At 52.5% G+C, this 21437-nt stretch overlaps 1 protein-coding gene across 1 annotated transcript in view; it reads right to left on the reverse strand.

The window, feature by feature from the left end:
• Window positions 1-2178: 2178 nt before the first annotated feature.
• Window positions 2179-21437, reverse strand: part of GRIK3 (glutamate ionotropic receptor kainate type subunit 3) — a 68897-nt gene continuing 49638 nt past the window's right edge. The window contains exons 10-16 of the mRNA XM_042833909.1: window positions 18910-19113; window positions 13873-14096; window positions 9948-10066; window positions 7806-8023; window positions 3543-3765; window positions 3163-3413; window positions 2179-2393 (exon numbers count right to left, since the gene is read on the reverse strand). Coding sequence (XP_042689843.1) covers window positions 2199-2393; window positions 3163-3413; window positions 3543-3765; window positions 7806-8023; window positions 9948-10066; window positions 13873-14096; window positions 18910-19113 — 1434 coding nt within the window. The 3' untranslated portion in view covers window positions 2179-2198. The remainder of the gene's footprint in view (window positions 2394-3162; window positions 3414-3542; window positions 3766-7805; window positions 8024-9947; window positions 10067-13872; window positions 14097-18909; window positions 19114-21437) is intronic.

The following is a 21437-nucleotide window of genomic DNA, read 5'->3' on the forward strand; positions in this document are numbered from 1 at the left end:
AGCTGCGTTCCCTCTGCATCCCAGCTGCATCCCAGCTGCATCCCAACTGCATCCCAACCTGCTCCAGCAGTCAGCAGCGATGCTGAGATCAGGGCTGCCCAGCGCAGTGAGCAGGGCTGGGGGGGCCGTGGGGCCGATGCTGTCTGTGCTGTGTGTGCTGTGAGCTCGGCAGCACAGTGCTGTCAGCAGAGCTGGGAGTGAGCAGGATTGTGATGGTTGAACCACACAGGCACGTGGAGAGCTGGTGTGTGGTTGGAGAGAGAAGGGAGAAAGCAGAGCCGCAGCGGTTTGTCTTGCTGGCCCACAGCACGAGCAGCGCTGGTGCTCACCTGTCACTCTGGGGCATTTGTGAGTAAAAGGAAATTGAACTGGTGTCAAAGATGAATAACTGGTGCTCACGGCAGAAGCGATATTTAGCTCAGTAACAAAAGAGGTCTGCGGAGAAGCAAAGTGAATGCTGGTTTGGGGGTGGTTTGCTCTCAGGAAATGTAAAGCAGGTTTCAGGCTTTTTATCTTCGTTGTGGTTGTAAAAATCTCTGTCTGATGGCTTATAAATCTGCAAGGGGAGCAGCACCCTGCCCAGCCCCAGGGTGGTGAGGAGCACTGGTGCATCGGCTCAGGGAGCAGAGCTGTGCTCATGGTGCATCCTCAGCCCGTGGGTGCACAGTCAGCAAACTGCAACCATAATGATGTGCACTGAGGTGGCAGCTTTCAGCTCTGACTTTTCACGATTTCTATGAAAAGGTGGAAATAAATGTAAATTCTTTGCATACCTCTACTTGAGTCAAACTATCCGTTCTTAGTTTCGGGTCTCTATGTTACTTCTTTACATCAGGGGAGAATAAAATAAAGACAAATTCTGTTTTGGGGGGGGGGGGGGAAGAGTTGTCTCCCCTTGATCTAGGTTGCTAGTTGGGATCAGCTCCAAGGAAACTTTCCTGATGGAGGGTGGGAAGAAGCCCCCCGTGCTGTGGGATGCTGGGCAGGGGCTGGGGGCTGCGCTTTTCTTCAACACCAGCATCTGCACCAGAGCTTTGAAGCACTTTCTGCAGTGCTCATGGTGCTCGGGGTGACAGTGGGTCTGCTTGCTTCTTTTTGCAGTGGTTGGGAAGAGATGGGTTGTGTTCCCATGGAGGGACGGAGCGGAGCGGAGCTGCTCAGCGTTCCTTTCGGTTAGCAGAGGGGTCTTTGGTAATTCTGACTCGATTGGTGCTCAGGACCAGCCTTCTGGGTTAGCGACCTGAAAAGAAGAACACAGTGCATGGAAGATTCCTTAAGAACACATGAGTGCGTTTGCATGGAGCTGTGGGTGGGTGAGAGGCACTGGGCTGAGCTGCACCGTGTGCTGGGACCCCACCGGGATGCTCAGGTGTGAACACAGAGCTGCGGCCAGCTTCATGGCACCCGTCCTGTCCTCCTCTGGGATACAGCTCTCCTCCCATCTCTGCTGCAGCCCATGAGCTCTGCTGCCTGGCAGCAAGGGGAGGAACTGGGCTGTGTGGTGTGGGGCGTTGGGGCAGCCCCAGGTTGGCAGCAGTTCTTTGCAGTCCCCACACACACCATGTCAGCCCCTTCCCGCCTGGCTGCAGTTCCGTTCCAGCTTGCTGGGCTGCCTCTGCTCCACCAATGGCTGCTGGGGTGCCTCCTCCATGCCAGCAGCTGCAGTGCGTCCGGAGGCTTCTCCTGCCCCTTTCTCCCAGGTGTGCCATGCACACCCGATGGACAACATGTCCCTTTATTGCCATGCTGGAGGAGCTGTGCTCGGGGGCTCCTCGCTGCCCGCTGGGGCTCAGTTTGGCTCAATTCAGTTGTGCCTCCGCGTGTTCTCGGTGTGTAAACATCAGACTCTGGTGGGGCGTTGGGCTGCACGAGGCCAGGGAGCAAAGCTGTAAAAAAATGAGGAATGAAAAACAAGAAAAAACAAAACAGAAAAGCCCCGAGACCCACAGTGCAGTCTGTGCTTTGACGTTGCTGCTTCTGCGCCGGTGATGGATGCAGCTGTGTCGAAAGGCCTTGTTCTCGAAATGAACCAAACCAAGCTTTTTTTTTTTTTTTTTTTTTTTTTTTTTCTCCTGCATTTTTTCTGTCTTTCTTTCTTTTTTCCCTCTTGTTTTTTTTTTTTTTTCCAAATCCTTTCTTCCCCCACTTCGGAGCAAATCCTTTGCACATCCTTCCCTCCCGCCCCCAGTTTCTGCTGCCTATGGGAACACAGGCGTCAGGCCGGTGTTGCAGCTCATGCTGTCCTTCCCTGGCAGCCGGCGGTCGTTGAAGGTGTGCATGTTGATCACAGCATCTGCCTTCACCATGACGGGTGGGGGTGGTTTGTGCTTGACCCGGCGCTGGCAGGTGAGTGACAGCCGGATCTCATCGGCCACCGCGCTGCAGAAGGAGCGCTGCGGAGAGGAGGCACAGAACGCATCGTTACCACCCCGTGCCTGCAGTTTTGGAGCTCATCTCTGCAGCAGCAGAGGTTTGGGCCGTGCTGAAGGCATCAGGTTGGATATTAGGTGAGATTTCTTCTCCAAAGAGCAGTGATGCACTGGCACAGACTGCACAGGGAGTGCTGGCGTCACCATCCATGGAGGTGTTCAGAGCTGTGGGGATGTGGCGCTGAGGGACATTGTGGGCATGGGGGGTGCGGGCTGGGGTTGCTTGGGGGCTGAGAGGGCTTTTCTGACCTCAGTGACTTTGTGATTCTATGATCAGCTGTGCTCAGTGGGACTTGAGCTGTGTGCAAGCTTTGGGGTTGACTCTCTCTGCTTTGGTAAGGTTATACCTTGTGTGTGCTAACTCCTGCAGGAAGACAGAGCTCTGGAGGGTTTGTGTGATGCTGGTGGGGGCTGGTAGGGTTATGCATCAGAGAGGCAGAGTCCTGCTGCACTTGCCAGTGAGCAGTGTCTGCACCTGTCTGCCCTGACACACAGGCTGAGTGCTTTGCCATGGTTTTGCTGTGGATGCATTTCCCATTGCAGCACCGCAGCACGCAGGAAGGACATTCCTACAGGCTGCCTTTCAATGCCATGGGCTCTCATTGTGCACAGGATGGGACGGGCAGGGAGCACAGGGAGGGCACCTAGGGGTGCTGTGGCTCTGCCCTATGCAGGGGGCTCAGGAAAGGGAAATCCTCAGCCCAGGGCTAGCAGGGAAGTGTGGGATTGGTACCTGCTCACGTTCCGCCGTCTTCCGCAGCTTGTAGATGAACTCCACCATGGCCACAAAGACCGACAGCACCAAACCTGCTGCCAGCACGATGAAAATGCCACCAATGTTCTGGATGCCCAGGGCACTGGCCTCCTTGTTCTCATCCTCAGGGCAGCCGTTCCCCCGCCACCACTTCTCCTTCATGACGTGCAGCTTGTCCTCCTCCTGCAGCTGCAGGATGGCGATGGTGATCTTGTCCCGGTACGGTGAGCCTGGGGGCAAACAGCACAAAGTGGGGATGACCAGGACCTCCAGATCTCTCTTTTGGAAGGTGGTCCGTATGAACTTTGGTGTTTGGAAATCGGCTGTTGGCAGAGGATTGTGTCCCTACAGCCACTTACCCATGGGGGTCCCAATCCCGTAGCCTTTGGAGTCGATGAGCCCCCCGACCTGGGTGAGGTTGCAGTTCCTCTGGGTGATGTACTCGATGGTGGTGGATTCCATCAGCAGGGCGTAATCAGCCGTCAGGGTCCGCTGGATTCCTTCCTCGTTGTTCTTAACGAGAGCTGTGGGTTTGCTGCTCATGAAAGCCCACATTTTTTCGAAGGTCGAAATTTTGGATTTCTGGGAAAATGATACCAAAATAAGAATTAATGTTCTATTTGCTGGGGAAAAGAAAAAAATTGCATTTTTACAGTTAAAAAAAAAAAAGAAAATGACAGTGAGAGAAGACAGAGAATGTTTTGGAGGATCTGTTTTTCTCTCTCTCTCTCACATGCTCTGTTGTATTTCTGTCTTTCCCCAAGCACCACAAGGAAACGTCTCCTCTGAGGTACGTGCAACTGCCAAACAAATTTAATGTACCCACATAAACAGAGGCTTGGAAATATTCGAGAAGATTGTCTTATGGTTAAAAATAGGCTCTGGTATTCTTCCACGAGCAGCAGGCGTTCTGTTAGAAAGGAGGAGCATGCTGTCTAGCTTGCTCTCTGTACAGACATGTTTTTCTTCTAGGAAATGTGTTGGTGAGAAGAAGTGTGGCTCTTTTTGGTCTTTCCATAACATCTTAAATACAGCCTTTGTCTGTGACCACGCTCTTGGTTGGCTGCTGTGCTGGGGACAGGCACAAGGCTCATCCTGCACACGGTTCTGGCTGCTGCTATCCATGTATTTATATAGGGGAAAATGAGCTAAGCCAGGCAGTCCCTCTTTATGATTGATATTTCGGACGCTTTGCCTGTCCGCCTCCTTTATTCAGCACGTGGGTTTGTGGCTGTGCTCACCCATCCAGCACCCCAGCAGTGCCACGTGGTGACAGAGGCCATTCCTCTGCTGCTGACCCATGGGCTCATCCCTGCTGGAACAGCCACGGGCTCGCTGATGTCAATTAGAATTCACACTCGTTATAATCCGCTGATGAACCTGCGGTGCAGGAGCGAGCTGCATTCAGGAGGCAGGATAATCTCCCTCGCCTGAAAATCCGGTCCAGTGCCCGTGAGCTAGATTTGTGGCATCTATCAAGCCTCAAAGAGCAGCAAGAAATGTCGCCTCCAAAAGGATTATTAAATATCTGTGCATTACGATGGGTAATTGAAATGAACAGCGCACTCGAGTTGCCGATAACGACTTGTTTAACATTTATATAGTTCAGATCAGAGGCCTCTGGGTTCACTGGCTCTCCCTTTTGCTCTTTCTCTTCCTGCATTTAATGCTCCTTGGGTGTTGACACAGGGCTCTTAAACAACATCAGTGTTCTCCCAGTTTAAAGCGCAGAGCAAAATAAACTGGCAAAAAATCAATAGGCTGCATTTAGTGAAGCTAATAGGACTTGCATGAGGCATTGTAGCTCTTCAGGCAGCTTAAATTACATGAGACAGGACTGCTTGGAACAGAAAAAAAAACCCACTTTTCTCTTCTCTGCTCTTCTTAAATCCCTTCTTTTGACCTGCTCAGGGACTTCATTGTGTGGAAATAGCAGGATGGATGCTGCATGTCTCCAGCACGGAGTCCTGGGCTGCAGACCTTCCTGTTCGCTGCAGCCCCAGCCTTGTGTCTGCCCAACAAGCTGCTGAGGCCTCGTCCTCCCCAAACAGAGCCCTGGGGTGAGCTGTGGTTGCAAAGGCAGCTCAGCACAGCTCAGCATAGCTTGGTGCAGCTCGGCACAGCTCTGCTTTGGCTGAGCTCTGCAGTCTGCAGCCCTCCACCTCCCCACGGGGAATTTATTTCCAGTTAGTTTCTTTAACTCGGCTAACAGGAGATAAGAGCAGTCCCTCTCCAAGCGAAAATTCGGCAGCTGTAATTCTCAGTGCAGCACCAGCGGTTTGATAGAGCTGGCTATTTGTTAGAAGTCCAATTTAGAAGTGATTGTCAGTCATGGTGAGAGCAGCCATCAATCAGGCGTTGCAGGAGGAATGGGGAGCTGCAGCTCACACCTCACAGAGCACTTAGAGGGGCCTCATCCGTCTATGGGATGTGGGTGATGTCCCCTGGGAGCACACCATTGCCATAAGCAAACCCGTCCTCGTTATGCACAGTAATTCGTTAGCAGTAAATGGATTGTGTACACGTTGTGGGATGTGAATACAGCTCCTGGAGGTGTTCAAGACCAGGTTGGATGGAACTTGCTGACCCTTGGGGTCCTTTCCAGCCCAAGGCATGCTATGGTGGCAAGCAGCCCCTGCCCTGGAGCTGAGTGAGGGGCATGCAGAAGTGGGCAGCAGCCCCACTGTGTGCAGGGAGTGCAGGAACTCGATGCCTCTGAGCTCATTCTTTAGAGTCACAGCTCAGGAGCTGCCTTTAATAACCAATGCTTCAAGAGCAGTCACCCAAATAAATTAATGGAATAGTTTAGAGGAGGCAATATGAGGCATCTTGCCAAGACATATATGCTTTTTTATCAGTGAAATTGGCAAGAAAGTAACTTTCAGGCTGACGATTTTCAATTCCAGCCTGTATGAAAAAATAAATTGATTTTCCCCAACTGAAGATACTTACTCTGGAGGATTTAACATTTCTGCACAAGTGAATGTATGTGTACACACATCCACACACCCTCACATTAAGCCCCACGTTTGTTCAGAGCGAGACAGCATCTCCTGTACGATATGAAGGATTCCTGGCATGATCCGCAATGAAAGCGAGATGCTGCTCCCAAATTAATTGATCTGTTTACTCCTGTAACTCAATCTGCATCGCCGGGAAATAAATAGCTGCTCCAAGGTTCTTCTCATGAAGTCGCAGTCTGCTGATGCAGTCGGGAAGCTCTCAGTGCTGCGGTCTATGGGGGGGTTGTGGGGGTCTCAGGGTGGGCAGCAAACAGCTCTGCCAGCTGCCCATGCGTGAGGGCTGAGTGGGTGCAGCATCCCCTGTGCTGTGCCTGTGTGTCAGAGGGCAGTGCTGGCATTCATCTCCAAACAGCAACGGCACAACGCAGGGAAAGGGAAATGTGCTGCAGCACCGAGCTGTGCCAAGTGCCCATTAGAAGCCCAGAGAATGATTCTGATGCATAATGATAGGAAGCTATAAAGATGCTGTGTCCTTGGTTTAAAAAAAAAGATAGTTTCCTTTTATTTCCATATAAAACTCTTATTGGAAGGAGTAGTTAAAACGCCCCAGTAAAAGGCTGCGTCTCCCAGTGGCTGCTCCTTCAGGAGGCAGCACTGTGCTGCTCCAGGTTCAGCCAGCAGCCATGGTGAGGAATCCTACTGCTGACCATCAGAGACCCTAAAAGACCCCCACCACACACAGACTGAGCATTTGCAAGGAGACAGAACCCTGCTTCCATGATTTAAGGGGAGTATTGAATGCATACTGCCCAGGAAAACCTTTGCATATTCAACACAAGCACTGCATGTAAGCTGAATATCAGTTGTGCAAGGCACACGTGGTGGTGTGCAAGGATCCCCTCGTGCACTTGGCACTGAGAATAAAGCATGCCTCTGTGTTCTGCCGTGGCCTTTTCTTGCAAGACAGCTTTTTAAGGTCACCATTAAATTTAAATTCCTCTCCAAGCTGGGATGCTCATTGCTTAGGTTAATCACCCCTCATTTCGATTCCTTTATTCTCTTGCTCTTTTCTAAAAGTGTGTTTTTAAAGGCCAGCTGCGGTTCCAAAGGTCTTTTTAAGTCTCTGGGTTTCTTTCCATTTTTGAGGCAGCAGTGAAATATGAATGCTCTTGGCACCCTCTCCGCAGTGTTGGCTAACTTCTGAAATTATGTTTTAAGCAGCAGAAATAAACGTGACTTGATTCTGAAGCCTTGGTGGCATTGCCATGCATGGGGCTTCAGGAGGTAACGTGAGCAGGGGCACCATGGGGCAGGAGGGGCATTTTGGCTGCACACAGAGCAGTGTGACCCAGGATGGAGGAACAACAGTGGGGGAAGTGTGGAAATGGGGATTCTTAGGGAATGAAGGAGTTTTCTGTAGGCTTTAGTGTAAGGAGCATCCATCCTCTTTGCTGTAGGTTGGAGCATCTAAGCCTGTGCTGGGTACAGCCCCCATTGCTGCAATTTCATAATTGCAACTTCAATTAGCAACTGGGAGAGAAGGATTTAGCCATGATGTGAATCTAGGTAAGCTAAAGCGACAGGGTTAATGTCTTAATGAAGATGGCAGGCAGGAACAACCTGCTGGAGAGGGGGGCAGCATCCCGAGCCGGGTCTCACCTTGAAGAAGGTCATGGTTGCGCCGTCCTTCACAGCCCCATACTCGATTTTGGTTTGCTTTGCCAGGTCGTCTGCTGAGTCAATGGGGGATTCCATCCTCTCCACCGTCAGGAAGGCGGCGAGGTTGGCCGTGTAGGACGAGATGATGATGAGGGTGAAGAACCACCAGATGCCACCGATGATCCGCGTGGAGAGAGCCTTGGGCATCAGCTCAGAGCCTGGGGGAGGGGGCAGGGGGGGATGGGACCAGAGAAGGGACCTGTTTTATATCCATCATCCACGTGTATACGTACATATACAGCAAGGATTGGGTTTCACTGTCAATCTGTAACAGCTACGCAATTAAAGCCGGCTGCTTCTGAGGCACGTCATCCAGATGCATGCGAGGAGATCAGTGGGTCCCTCTGCCCCTTTCTTGCTGACCTTGGGTACAGTGCACAATTTACAGGAAACATTCAAACCGAAGTAATTAACGAGGCAGCTTTTATGAGATTTGAATAGCAAGGCACTGATGAACTTTGATGAGTGTTTTGTTCTGCCATTTAAAGAGTGCTTTGCTTTTATACGGATCACTTTTCAAAGCGCTCACTCCAGGGAGTGTGTTCAAATACACAAGGTTTAAAAAGAGAAATCAAACACTGAGAGGAAGGAACTATCAGGGTCCGGTGCTTTGAATGGTGGTTAGAAGTAGGGGAGCTGGAGATGCTGCTGCATGAAAGGCGTAACAGGACTGGAATGACTTTTACTGAGCAAACATGAAGGACTAAATGGGCTGTGCTATTTTTGTAATCACCCAAGACACCTTTTAGAGCCAGGAAAGAGCTCTGGGTTTGAAACAGCTGCATTTGGAGGATACAACCAACCTGGAATTTGCAACAAAGAGCAATTTTGGCTTTGCAGAGCAATTTTGTGCAGCAGCATCAAAGCCTGGTGTGGAGTGCAGCTTTTCTCCTGCCTGAGCGCAGCGAAGAGGCGCAGGGAAGCAAAGCATTGGGTTTCCAGTTTGCTTCAGTTCTTCTCAAGACGCCTCTCCTCTCCATCCCATCCCTCGCCCTTTGATGCACAGGGAAGTGTGACATCAGTCTACCTTTGAAATGTTTTTCTTCTTAGATGTGGGATTGAGTTGAAAAGAATACAGCTCTTTTCATGTATCTGCAGCTGCTGCCCATTGGAGGCAGGTATGGGCAGGAGCCCCACTGCTGTGGGGCAGTGCTGTGGGTCTGCCGCTCGCTGGCTGCCACCACCACTGTGGGATAAATAAAATGGGAAGGGTGTTTGATGTTTTCCACTGATTCCTATTCCTGGATTTTCTGCAATTAGACCACAGCTGTATTTTGCTCCTCATTCAGCACTGCTCACAAGCTCGCTCCGTGCTGTCTTCCTAATGGATTTACTCTATTCATTCCATCTCTATACATTCTTTTTGCTCTGTTGCATCCATAGATACAGCTGTAATCCTATCTGTGCCCGTTTCTAAGCTCCCTGCCACGCTGGTAACCCACACCAGCAGCTCTGGGAGTGCTCCAAAGGGCTCTCAGCCATTTCCCAGTGCACAGAATGACCACACAGGGATGGAAACAGGGACAGATCAGAGTGCACAAAGCTCTGTCTTCTGCAATAGATCTGAGATAACATATTTAAACACATGGCTGAACTAACAGAGCTGGAGGGCTGCTGCTGTGTGTGGCACTGCCCCTGCACAACCTGCACTGCGATTCCCAATAGCTGCTCTGGAGCTGCTCCTTCCAAGATCTGCACGTGTCATTAAGAGTAATTACTGTTAGCAGGACACATGTGAGCTGGCTGTGCCCTGCAGGGTGAGCTCATGGGATGGGCTTTGAGCCAGCGCCCAAAAAAAGGGGGAAAAAAAAAAGGCTGAGATGCTCAGTGCTGCTCTCACCCAGCAGAAATCTGGGGGCTCTGTGGGCACACGGATGTAGGAACCCCATTGTGGGCTATGCCTGATCAGAGCAGCCCCACTCCCCATCCCCTGACAGCTGTGCCCCGGGGCTGGCAGTGTCCCTTTGTGGTGTCTGCTTGGATCTGACAGACACAGCGATGCTGTCTTGTTCCTGTCACATAGAAATGAAGCCGTACGTCTGAAAAGCCGCGGTGTGGGAGAAGCAGCAGGGAGCTCTGTACCTTGCTGCATCAGCGCGCCCATCCCGAACCAGAAGCTGTTGAACAGGGTGAAGTTGTTCTCCACGATGTCCGAGCCGGGGTTGCAGGGATGTGCATCGTACCACTCGTATGGGCTGAACCTGTGGGGACGCAGAGCAGGAGCTCATGAGCTGGGATGTGGCACAGAATACAGGCCATGCACAGCCGGTGCTGCGCGGGGCTGCTGCTCCATTTGCCCTTGCAGCTCCTTAAAAGAAAAAGGCAAATTCAGTGCCAGGTTTTGGGCAGTAAGCAGCGTGGCTGTGAGGCTCTCTGTCCCACACTGCTGCAGAGATGGGACGTGACAGATGTGGGAGCAGCTGGGATCCTGTGCCTCCGAGCAGAGGTGCAGCGCTGATCCTGCAGGTGGCTCTGGTGCAGGGGACTCTGCTCGTGCCTGTGGGATTGCACCCAGTGGAGCTCCTCACAACCCCACAAGCAGCAATTCTGTGTGTCAGTGCTCACTGTGGGCACACAGGAGAGCACTCCTTCTCCAGGGGGAATCTCCATGGACAGCCCTCTATTCACGGGCAAAACAGAAGGAATTCAGTCATCTCTGCACACATCCTGCCCAGGAGCAGTCCATAGGATCTGTCTCTGTTAGCGAGGAGCTGGGGTGGATGCCCCATAGGAGGGATGCTGAAGTCTATAGAGCTTACATTTTTTACATTTTACAAATATTTACATTATTTTAGAGTCCCAGATGTTGCAGAGATTAAATTAAAACCATAATTGACATAATTGTTCTTGAACCAGGCATTAATTATCATCTCCTTCTGAAATCCCTATAGCTTTGCAGCAACCCCATGGTGGAGCCCAGCCTGCAGCTCACGCTGGGCAGTGTTCCCCCATAACCCATGTTGGATGTGCTGGAGGTTTGGTGCTTTGCTTCTCGTGTCCACAGGCATGGAGGGGGATGTGCTCAGAGCACAGAACAGCTCTGTCCCAACACAAAGAGCTCACGATTCAAGGAGCTGCCCCAACCTCTGCTTGCTGCAAGCACCTCTCACAGAGCCCAAACTCTACAGTGCAGGATGGAGCTGTGCAGGGGATCCTTGGAGCCCCCACCACCCCCCTCCCTCTGAGTGGTGAAATGTGAGAAAATCAGAGAGGAAAAGCAAACACTGGGCTGAGCTGCGCTCTGCCTCATCTGTTCAACCTGCTGTCAGTGTGTGCTGTGTGAGCGATGCTGCCTGAGCCCCAGCTGTGGGGTAGAGGTGGAGTTTGGGGCTGGATGGAAAATTTCTCAGGCTGCCCGTGGTGGGCAGTTAGACAGAAAGGAATTGCTGAGATCAAATGAGCCTGGCAGGTTGGCACGCTGCAGAACTTCAAGGTCTCTGAGTGAGAACCTACCGATGCTGTTCAGATTACAGGGAAATATTCAGAAAATTGCAAAGCAGCGACCGCCTTCGGTGCTTGAAAAGCAGCAGGACCATTAAAAGAAGGGGTGGGTAAGGAAGGAAGCAGTGAGCACTGCTTGGTGACCCCATGCAGATGCAATCTGGGCTGCTTGGGATGTGCCGTGGCCCAGCATCCCTCTTCCTCAGGTGCAGAACAGGGACTGAGAAATATTTCATCAAAACCTCTGATTACTTTCTTGTCTCTTTTTGGCGGGGGAGCATTTCAAAGAAGGCTTAGTTAAAGGTGAGATCTAACACGAAATGCTTCTGAGTCTAAATTGCATCTCCAGAGAAATCTCCCATGAATCACCCGGTCTTGATTGCAATTAAGATGAGTGTTGATCCCCACCCTGCTGCGCTAGAAGTGATGGGTGGTGGCTGTGACCCCACACTGTGTCCCCTCACAGGAGATGCCACGGAGCTGTTGGCATTGTGGTTCTCCAGGGCTGGGAGCAGAAAGGCTGATTAAAGGGGCAGAGGATCACGTCCATCGTTCCCTGCCTCTGAGCAGTCCCTGGGTTGGCTGCGAGCGGCACTGACCTATGGCTGTAACAGCAGCACATGACCCTGGTGCCTGGTTTGGAGCTCACAGCTCTGAGTTCAGGCTTTGTGATGCTGAGTGTTTTTTTCTCCGGAGGTTGGAATCTGAAAGGCCTGGCCAGGGTCAAAAGCAGATATTGGCTGTGTTGCCTCTGAGTGTGATAAATACATCCCATATTTCCCCCATGAAAGCTCTTAACTCTCTGTCGTTCCTGCAGAACCTTAGCTACGTGGAATGCTTGATGTTCTTAAGAGAGTCTGAAGGCAGAAGGAGCATCAGGAACAGAACTGATGGAGAAGAAGCTGTTTGTAGGTCTGTGTTTCAGCCCCTGTGTAGCCCACACAGTGCTGTGCAGTGGGGCTGAGCAGTGCTGAGTCTCAACACAAGTGGGGGCTGTGGGGGTCAGGGGCTGCCAGCACTGTCCTGTACTGCAGTGCCTTGTGTGGTTGCAGAGTGCACAACAAACACGCTTTGGAAGAAGAATCTGAGTCCTCTGAGCTGGGTTTGGTACTCAGATGAGTAGGGAGAAATAAACTCATAACAGTTAAAACTGTATTTGAATTCTAATTCCAAGCTGTGCGAGCATCCCTATAATTGATGGCATTCGAGCCAAAGACGTTACGGCAGCAGAGTCCATCTAGCTGTGCTCTGCATGGCTGACAGAGACATAAAGTGAAGAAATTCCATTAATCATCGCAGTATTTCTCCTTCCTGTAATTACCAGGGTTCTCTGTACCCGGGTGAACACCTGCCTGCTGAGAGTACCAGCACTGGGGGCTCAGTGCCTTCTGCCCTGGCCCAGGGCTCTGCCACATGGCAGAGGTGCATTGCAAGGACAGGGAGGGAGAATGCTTCCCTTACAGCCTGCAGCCCTGGGGACCTCTGGTGCCATCAGGGGACGTGAGGCCCCTGCAGTGGGGGGTCAGGGGTGGAGAAGCTTTGCCCCCAAGGTGGGCTGGGGAGCGCTGGTGCTGTCTGCCAGGCAGGGATTCCTCTGACAACTGCTGTGATGTGTAATTAGGATATTACACAGTAAACTTAGGAAATCATCTCTAAAAGCCTCCAAGGACCTGAGGGAGGTTGAAAATTGCAGATTTGTTGGAACACGAGGGTTAATCGGTTCTAGTTACTGCAGTTTCATGTTTAATCTCTGCTCTGACTGCCTGATGGATGGCAGAGGCTGAGGCAGGGGCTGCCTCCTACATTGTGCTGTGGGGAGGCACAGCCCTGGGGGGAAGCAGGGGCTCCTGAAGCACTGCTGCATGGCTAGAGGTGTGCAGCAGGCTTCTCTGGGCCTCACCCCACATATCTGAGCACCTAAGGAGTGTACAGGGCCAGGGATATGGCCAACAGCAAGCAAAGGCTTTGTTCTGCTTTGAGGAGGTGGCATCATGTACTCAGAGGAGCCCTGGACTGTGAATCTCATCAAAGACGCTGTGAAATTAATAACACATGCAAATGTATGCAAATTCTGCTGCTTTTAAATATAGAGGTTTTAAACATGTTAATTAGATGCATATTAATTTCTGTAAACAGACACATTGTCGGGTCCGTAGCAATGCGCTCTCCGTTCTTTTGCCATTGGGAAGGCTGTGGGGCTGGCTGTGCCCTTGCTGGAAGTGGGCTGTGCAGGAGGGGAGGCACTGATTGGAATGCACAGAGTAGGGTCACTACAGGGAAGATAAAAGTTGGGCCCGTTTTGGTTTAACACAGAGCAGTGCCACAGCTGAGCACAATGCCATCTGCACTCTGCAGAGCCACGGATGCCCTAAGACCCTGTGCTGCAGCTGATGCTGGGATCTCCCTCTGTGGGAAGGGCAGGAGTGGAGTGGAGCAACGGGTCATGGGCCAGGGGTAATCTCATTAATGAAACAGGATTAACATCGTGGCTCCTGTGGTGCAGTCGGATCCCTGCAGAACTCTGCGGGGTGTGGGGAGCAGCGGGGCCCTGTGGGCATCCCCTTACCTGGCTATGACAAAGAGCACGCAGCTGACCCCCAGGTAGGCGAGGAGAATGTACATCCAAATATCAGGAGACAAAGGGTTGAGGAAGGAAAACACACTGGGGTTGGTCCCGTTGGGCTTCCGGTACAGAATGCTGACCCCCAGGGTCATAAAGGGCTTGGAGAAGTCTATCGCTTTTTCCCGTACGTGGGTGATGGTGAGAGGAGCAACAGCCAGGTCAGCTTTCTGTGCACGGCACGGGGAGAGACACAAAGGGAGAGAGAGAGAAAGAAGCCATTAGACAGTGAGCATCCTCATCCTTCCAGCCCTGCTCCCCAGCACATGGAGCTGTGTTTGCTGCCTGCTCTGCTCCTGGGATGCAGGGCAGCGGGGCCTCAGGCACAGAGCCTGGATTTCAGCTGGGCTGGGCTGTGGGGAGCCTGGGTTCAGCTTGTTCTGGTCTGCTGAAAGGCAGCATCATAACCCGACCCCAAAGGCTCAGCCTGCACTGCTGGAGTGGCTTGGGAGCCACAGCAAAGCCCATGCTGCAATGGTGCAGAGGTTCTGTCATTGCTGCCTTCACCAGAGCTCTCCAAACCTAGCACTGCGTGTGTCCCAATGTGAGCAGGGGAAGCTGGTGGAGATAGTGAAGGATTTCACTCTTGAGAGAGGGAGGAAATGAGCAGTGCTGCGGCCAGGGCCAGCAGCCACCTGCGTGAGATCCTGCAAGCCAGAACTGTCAGAATGATGGAGCAAGCAGAATGCCGGCCAGGAGCTTGTGCTTTGCCACAGAAAACAAAAAGAGAAAAATCTGCATGGATGCCCAAGGATCAAAACGCTTTTAGCACAGTAATAAAATTTTACCGTGTCATTTCAGCAGCTCCCATGATCTGATGGCAGCCCCACATCCTCAGCAGCACGTGTCGCATACAGACAGAAGGAAGCAGCAGCCCAGGCTGTGCTGTGCCCACAGCTTTCAGGGCAGGACGGGGTGCTTTGATGCCCTTTTTCTCAATGCAGATTTTTCTGGAGGTGGCTCTGATTCAGGCTTTGCTGATGGAGAGGCTGTGGGTCAGCTGGATCAGCCCTCCAAGGGTGCAGCTGCCATTGGTGCCACTGTGCCACCGTGATCTGGGTGTCACATACTGGGCCCTGAATGCTTCTTTCTCCCATCCCCAGCTTTGTGCTCTGCACGGTTAGATGGCTTTTATTAGAAATGAGGAATTATGGTGAGTGCCAACAGCTTAAAGGCCCTTATCCAGCAAAGCCACTTAAGCACACGCTTCTGCCTTCTCGGAGCCTGCACACCCCTCCAAGTGCTACGGATCTCCTCAAGTGCTTCTCTGAACTGAGGCCAGGGAGCCAACATTCTCAACACAGAGCAGGGCAGCCCTGGTGCTGTGCCACTGTGTGCTCCGTGCAGGGGACCTGAGCTCACTGCAGATCTCTGCACTGCTCCCATGGACCGTGCAGTCCCATCTGCAGCTCTGCTCTGTGGGGCCGTGTTGGGCTACAGCTCTGCAGCCCCTGGAGCAGAGCACCAGGACATATATTTATTCAAGAAAGTAAGCTGCCTCGGTGCTTATTTTGCCAATCTGAGCTCAGTGTTTACATAAACTAATTAGGTGTGCGTTGCCTGAGAGATAGGTAAATAGTGCATGCGTTGCTGGGTTATTATCCAGGTCCTTTCTGGCAGCACCCAGACGTTCATCCCCTATCAGGGCATCCCCAGGTGCAGCTGTCCTGCTGGGCACAGCTCTGCCCACCGCTGTGCTGGGAATGCTGGCAGGGAACCCTAGCAGGGAGCTGGGCTGAAGTGGGGAGGGTTGAGGCTCTTCCAATCTTTTCTTTAGGGAAGATCCTCAGAGAGGGAACAGGAACACCTCAGGGTGTCACAGGGATCACAGTGACAGCAACCGAGTTCTTAGGGATGCACCAGGGAGGGAAGAGCGGGGAGCCAGCACAGAGCTGGGGCTGCTCCCCACACCACAGAGAGCTTCAATCAGCCGCTCCATCGGTCTGATCAGTCTGAATGCTCCTAATTAGCAGTGCTGGGCACAGAGGAGGGGTGCAACCCGCTGCTGGGGCTCACTGCCATCTTCTGACACTGAAGTTCCTCCAGGGCATAAATAAGAAGTGAAACAAGAGGAGCCTCATCCGCCAGCAATTGGTTTTCCTGTTGCTGGCCCCGTGGCTCCCAGATGAATCCCCTCTCTGCAGCACTTGAGATAAACACCCACCAGTGCACAGCGCTAATGGGAACGTGGCAATGTGGTGCAATATGTATTTCTGCCAGAATGTACTGTCAATAAATGCCCATTTATTGTGAAAGTGTTAAATCAGCTGTCATAAATCGTCCCTAAGGATAGACATTACATCTTCTCTATAGTTACCATTGGCAGGGATTTCCATTAGAAACCCTATTATTTTTCACGCCTTTTTTATTCCCACAAGAAGTTTTCAGATTGAATGGAAATTTGATATGTACTGTCTCAGCAGAAGACAAGTTTTATTTGTGAACGAGTTTGTGCAAAATGTCCAGAACAATTCACGCTGTGGTTTTATGTGGCTCTGCCCACAAACAACACGGAAGATTTGCAGCCGTTCTGTTGGCAGACAGCTACGATTTAGAACCGGGATGGATGGGCCACGGCGCGCAGCGCAGCTCTGCTTGTATCAATAATAATTCCTATGAATAAGCAGCAGTAATAGCTCAGTGCTGATGCAGGGCAGAGATGTGCCATTGCCAGCTCGCTGCTCACTGCCTACGGATGCAGGGCAGGGTGGGTGATGCTGCGCAGGGGGAGCAGCAGGCGGGAGCAGGGCAGAGAGTTGCTTGCTTGGGGCTTATCTGCTCCTGGGGGCACAAATGGGGTCAGGCTGTGAGCGACTCTGACTGCTGTTGCTCTTCCTGTTTATGCTTAAGGCCAGAGTGAAACAAAGCAATTGCACAAAGGCGGATTGCCCAAGGCATCGCTGCCTATGGGCAGGCATGTCTGGATCAGAAGGGACAGCGGAAGGATGCGCGACTCCAAAGGCAGCAGTGCAGCAAGCTGTGCAAACAGCCCATCCTCTGTGCACTGCTGTGAGCTGAGCACCACCACACCCCAAAACTCATTTGTCACACCTCCTAAGCAGCCCCACTGCCTGGGCATCTCACAGCACTAGCAGAAGGGCCCGTGGGGTGGGAGCTACCCCTGCCTATGTGCTGAGACTTCCCAAAGACCCCCCTGCTTTGCACAGGTGAGATGGAGATGGCAGAGGACGGTCAGCCCTGATGTCAGTCTTGCAGTGTGGGCAGCGCTGTTCCCATCACTGTGTCTGAATGCCATCTCCAGCACTTTTCATAAGAGTTATGACATGGGTTCAAACCCTCCTGAGCACTGACCAGGTGTTGTTCCTCTCCTTGCATGGTAGGAAGGAGCTCTGCTGCTAAGGAAGGGCCGCATCTGGTTGCAGTTTCATTTTTTAATGCTTTACATAAACACTGCTGTAAAAAGCAATGACGTGTAGATAAGGAACGGAATGGCTTCAGACAGGGTCTGGGCAGTGGTTGTAAATCACTGCCCGGTGTGCACTCAGCCATACCTGTCAGAGTGCAAGCCTGATGCTTGCTTGCAAGGAAACCTGCAAGAAGAGAGGTTTGGCCCTTTGCTGTTGCTGAATGTTAATGTACTGTTTTATTAAGAGGCCAAGAAATGCTTCGGTGCAGACTGACCGTGAATTCAGGGCATGACTTAATGAGGTTGTTCCCCGTATCTTCTCAGCTTGTCACTTCCAGTCTTGGGAAGATCAGAAAAGCCCCTGAGAGCCCTGCAATGTCTTGCAGGACATTGGAAGTGACATGGGTCAGACTAAGTGACAGCGCGGCTGTTGTTCCCCATATCTCATCTCCTGTTCAGAGCTTTTCCCCAGCAGCCTGCAGCAGGGATGCTGTGCTGGGAGCGGGGACCTGCTGTGGGATGCTGTGATCTGGCACGCTACCAGGGGACACAGCCTGTGTCACACATCCATGTCACACATCCATGTCACACACATTGCTCAGGGCACACAATAGCCAGGGCTGTTGTGTAAGAGACCCTTCAATCTGAAGTCTGCACGAACCTGTCTGGAAGCAGAAATACAGAGGCAGATTTGCACAGCCTGTGGCACATTCCCCTGTGAGGCAACGTGTCCTGGTCCCCAGGGCTGTCCTCGTGCGCCCTTGCCATCCTCCTGCCTCTCCAGGATGAGCCATCTAAGGACTGCCGTGTGCTTCTCAAACTGACGGAGCATCACCGTGTCCCTCTAAGGGACATAATCATTATCATCTGCATTTTACAGATGGAGCAAGTACTGCACAGAAGCAACTTGTCCAATGTCATTTAAGGCAGACAAGACAAATCTGGAAACACAACCTAGATCTCTAAGCCCCAGCTCTGCCGTCTCACCGCGAGACAATGCTCTGTTATCTGCTCACAGCAAAGCTCATTTACCGAAGTGACTCACCCAGCAAATGCATCCTTCTCACACGGCCTGGAAGAGCATCACGGCTGCTACGTACAAGAGATTATTTTTGTCTCTTTTCTGCAAGTGCAGCCAATGAATCTGGGAGGTGTCAGTGAGGCTGGGAGGGGGTCCGAGTGCTGCACCACTGGGACAGGGCTGAAGGAGGGAGAGATGTGCTCTATAGCACCTGGGAAATGGAGACCAGAGTGAACTCTGTCCTATCTCTTCTTCCAGAGACCTTCTCCAGGAAGGAGAACTTTGTACAAACGCCACAGCCCTGAGTGGCCCTGAGGGGGGCATGGGGTGTGCTGGAGGCAGAACCCAACTGGGAGCTCAGCATCTGCTGGCTGTGTGTCCTGGCTTCAGGCTAGGTGACCTTTTGGCAGCTGCAAAAGCAGGGTTGCCCTTGGAGTTGCGTTGGCGTCAGTGGGCTTTTGTAAACTGCCTTATTAAAAATGGAGATATGGGGAGAGAGAGCTGTGCCCCATACATTGCCCATGCCCTCCGGCTGTGCCACCCAGGTTTGGCCACGCTGTGCCCCAGCCCCACCGCAGCCCCGTGCCCCACTCACGTGGTCGATGAGCTCCTTGATCATCCCGTTCCACTGACCCTTGTCGTCCTGTGCTCCGTACTTGCCGTCCTCCACCAGGCGGATCTCGTAGGTGAAGCCCAGGATGACAGCCAGCTCCTTCAGCAGGTCGATGCAGTACCCCTCGAAGCGGTCGTTCCCAAACAGGGCCGTGTCAGATTTGCGGAACATGACGAAGGGTTCCTCCTGGGCACGGACAGCACAGACCCCATTATGGCTCAGCCTGGCTCCAGGGTCAGCTCGCCAGGCTGTGCTGGCACGGGGACACGCTGGGAGTAAATTAACTTTGCACAGCGCAGCAGCTAATTAGCAACCTTGTTTACCCCACAAAATTTAATTTTGTCTCTTCTGAGCGGCCAACTGTTTTCCATTTGGTGGGATTTCAGGGACAAAAATATCCATTTCATGCTCTGAAATGAAGTGCTGAGGGGCAGTGCAAGGTCAGAGGGATGAATAAGAGCGCCAGTCCTGCACGGTCGGGTGCCCACCGTGCTGTGGGTCTGGGGCTGAGCCCAGCAGGCTCTGTGCATGGCTGCTGCAGCCCAATGATCCCCCAGTTTGGTTCTGTTCCATTTTGAAGCGCTCCCTATGGGATGCAGTGCTCTGCTCTGGGGAGTGGGGAGGTTGGGGCAGCAGCTCCAACTGGAGAAGTGCTCCATGCCCATGGGGCAACGGGTAGCAGGTGTGGGTGCAGCGAGCGGCACGGCTTGGGATGGCATCAGGCATGGGCAGCCACCAAGGGCAGGGAACGGGGGGCACAAGGGCAGCCCGAGGGGGGAAACACGGAGGGGATGACAGATGGGAATGGCAAAGGCTGAGAAGCAGCGGGCAGGAGCTGGGAGGCAGGCAGAGGTAGCAGCAGCTGATAGATGGCCACAGTGAGGACTGCACACAAGGCTGGTGTCCTTGCCGACGGGGCTGGGCTCCGGCACCGTGCTGGGGAGCAGGGCTGGGGCTGGTGTCTGCCTGCAGCACAGAGCAGCGTTTGCAGAAGCACAGAGCGATGCAGGAGCACCGCTGTGACGGGGCTGAGTTTGGCACGCAGCTCTGTTACGCCCTGTCTCCCCCCCCAAACCTCCTCCCCGGCTTTCTTTTTTATCTCTAGAATTAGTGCTTTGTTTGTGGATCGGTCCAATCGATGGGTCTGGATATAAATACGGCAGCTCCAGAGCAGCTGTAAAGCACTATTAATTTTGGGAAGCGCTGTAGGGATTACATACATATTTAACAGCCGAAGCGCCGAACATTAGCACGGCGCCCGCTTCAGTAATGCATCTGCAGGTCTCAAACATTTCCTAGGGGGTAATTCTGAACTCTGTGAACCACTTATTCACGGACTATTTCACAATTTATTACTGAAAATGGCCAGACATCCAATTCACAAGCTCTCTCGGTTTGCTAATCGATTTCTCAGTGAAGGTGCCCTCAATTTCATAACTTCACAGTTCCCATATTGCTTGGGGAGAGCGGTGCTGGCTGCTGGGGTAATATTTCTCTTCCAACAAGTTGCTGCGATATGAACAAAAAGGGGAAAAAATAACCTTTCGTGCTTCCCCTTCTGAGGCTCCTCCTCTGGCTTTCCGGCACAGCAGGACAAAGGCAGAGTGCAAATGCACAAACAGTTTAAGGATGTGGGTTTTTAGAGCCCGGTCTGTGAGGGCGCAGTGGCTGCAGACTGGGGCTGAGTGCATCCCCTGTGGGCTGCAGGGTCCCCCCACCCCGTGCGCAGCCCCTGGCGCAGTGCAGTTCGTAGGAACTGGTGCTGTCTGCATGTTTTGCAGTCTGTACGTCCTTGCAGAGCATGGGATGAAAGCACTGCCCGAGAGAAGGATATCAGAGGCAGATGGCTCACAGGTCCCCATCGTTTTGCATTGCACCCTGGTCTTGGAGGGTCACCCCAAGTGGACGTTTCCAGGCCCTGCAGTGCATCCTGAGCCCAGCAGATGCCTTCCCCAGCTTCAGCCCAGCTCTCAGCTCTATCTACCCCTGCCCTTCCTGCAGTCCCATGGCCTCACCTCACCCTTGCGGGCTCCTGCACCTCCCAGTGCCCCCCACACATCCTCCTTCCCCTCTCTTCCCCCTCCCTTTTGCTTTGTCACTTCACTTGCACTTGTGCCATAGCTCCTGATCTGGCTGTTGTTTACCTGTATCTGCTGGGGAGCTGTGGCTGCACCCCCTGCCACTGCTCCACACACAGCCCTCAGTCTCACGGATTGCACAGCCTAAAGCTTTCAGCCTCAGAGATCCCCCCAGTAGCAGCTCTCCACCCTCCCTTCCCAAAAATACAGGAGGACCATGTGGCTGTGAGCCGGCTGTCTGGGGTTGGTGCTCCTTGCTCCTTCGTGGTGGTAACTCCACGAACCTTCACTGTATGATACAGCCGTATCCAAACCAAAGCCACTCGTCATAACTCATTAGATAGAAAATAAAAATTCATTCTGATCTGATGCCTGCCATCAAATCCAATAGCCAACGTGCGGACAAAATGCAGCGTGACAGCTGGCAGCAGA

Source organism: Centrocercus urophasianus, unplaced genomic scaffold (assembly GCF_019232065.1).
Source record: "Centrocercus urophasianus isolate 14NV4802_14NV808 unplaced genomic scaffold, USGS_Curo_1.0 seq_43, whole genome shotgun sequence".
Taxonomy (NCBI): domain Eukaryota; kingdom Metazoa; phylum Chordata; class Aves; order Galliformes; family Phasianidae; genus Centrocercus; species Centrocercus urophasianus.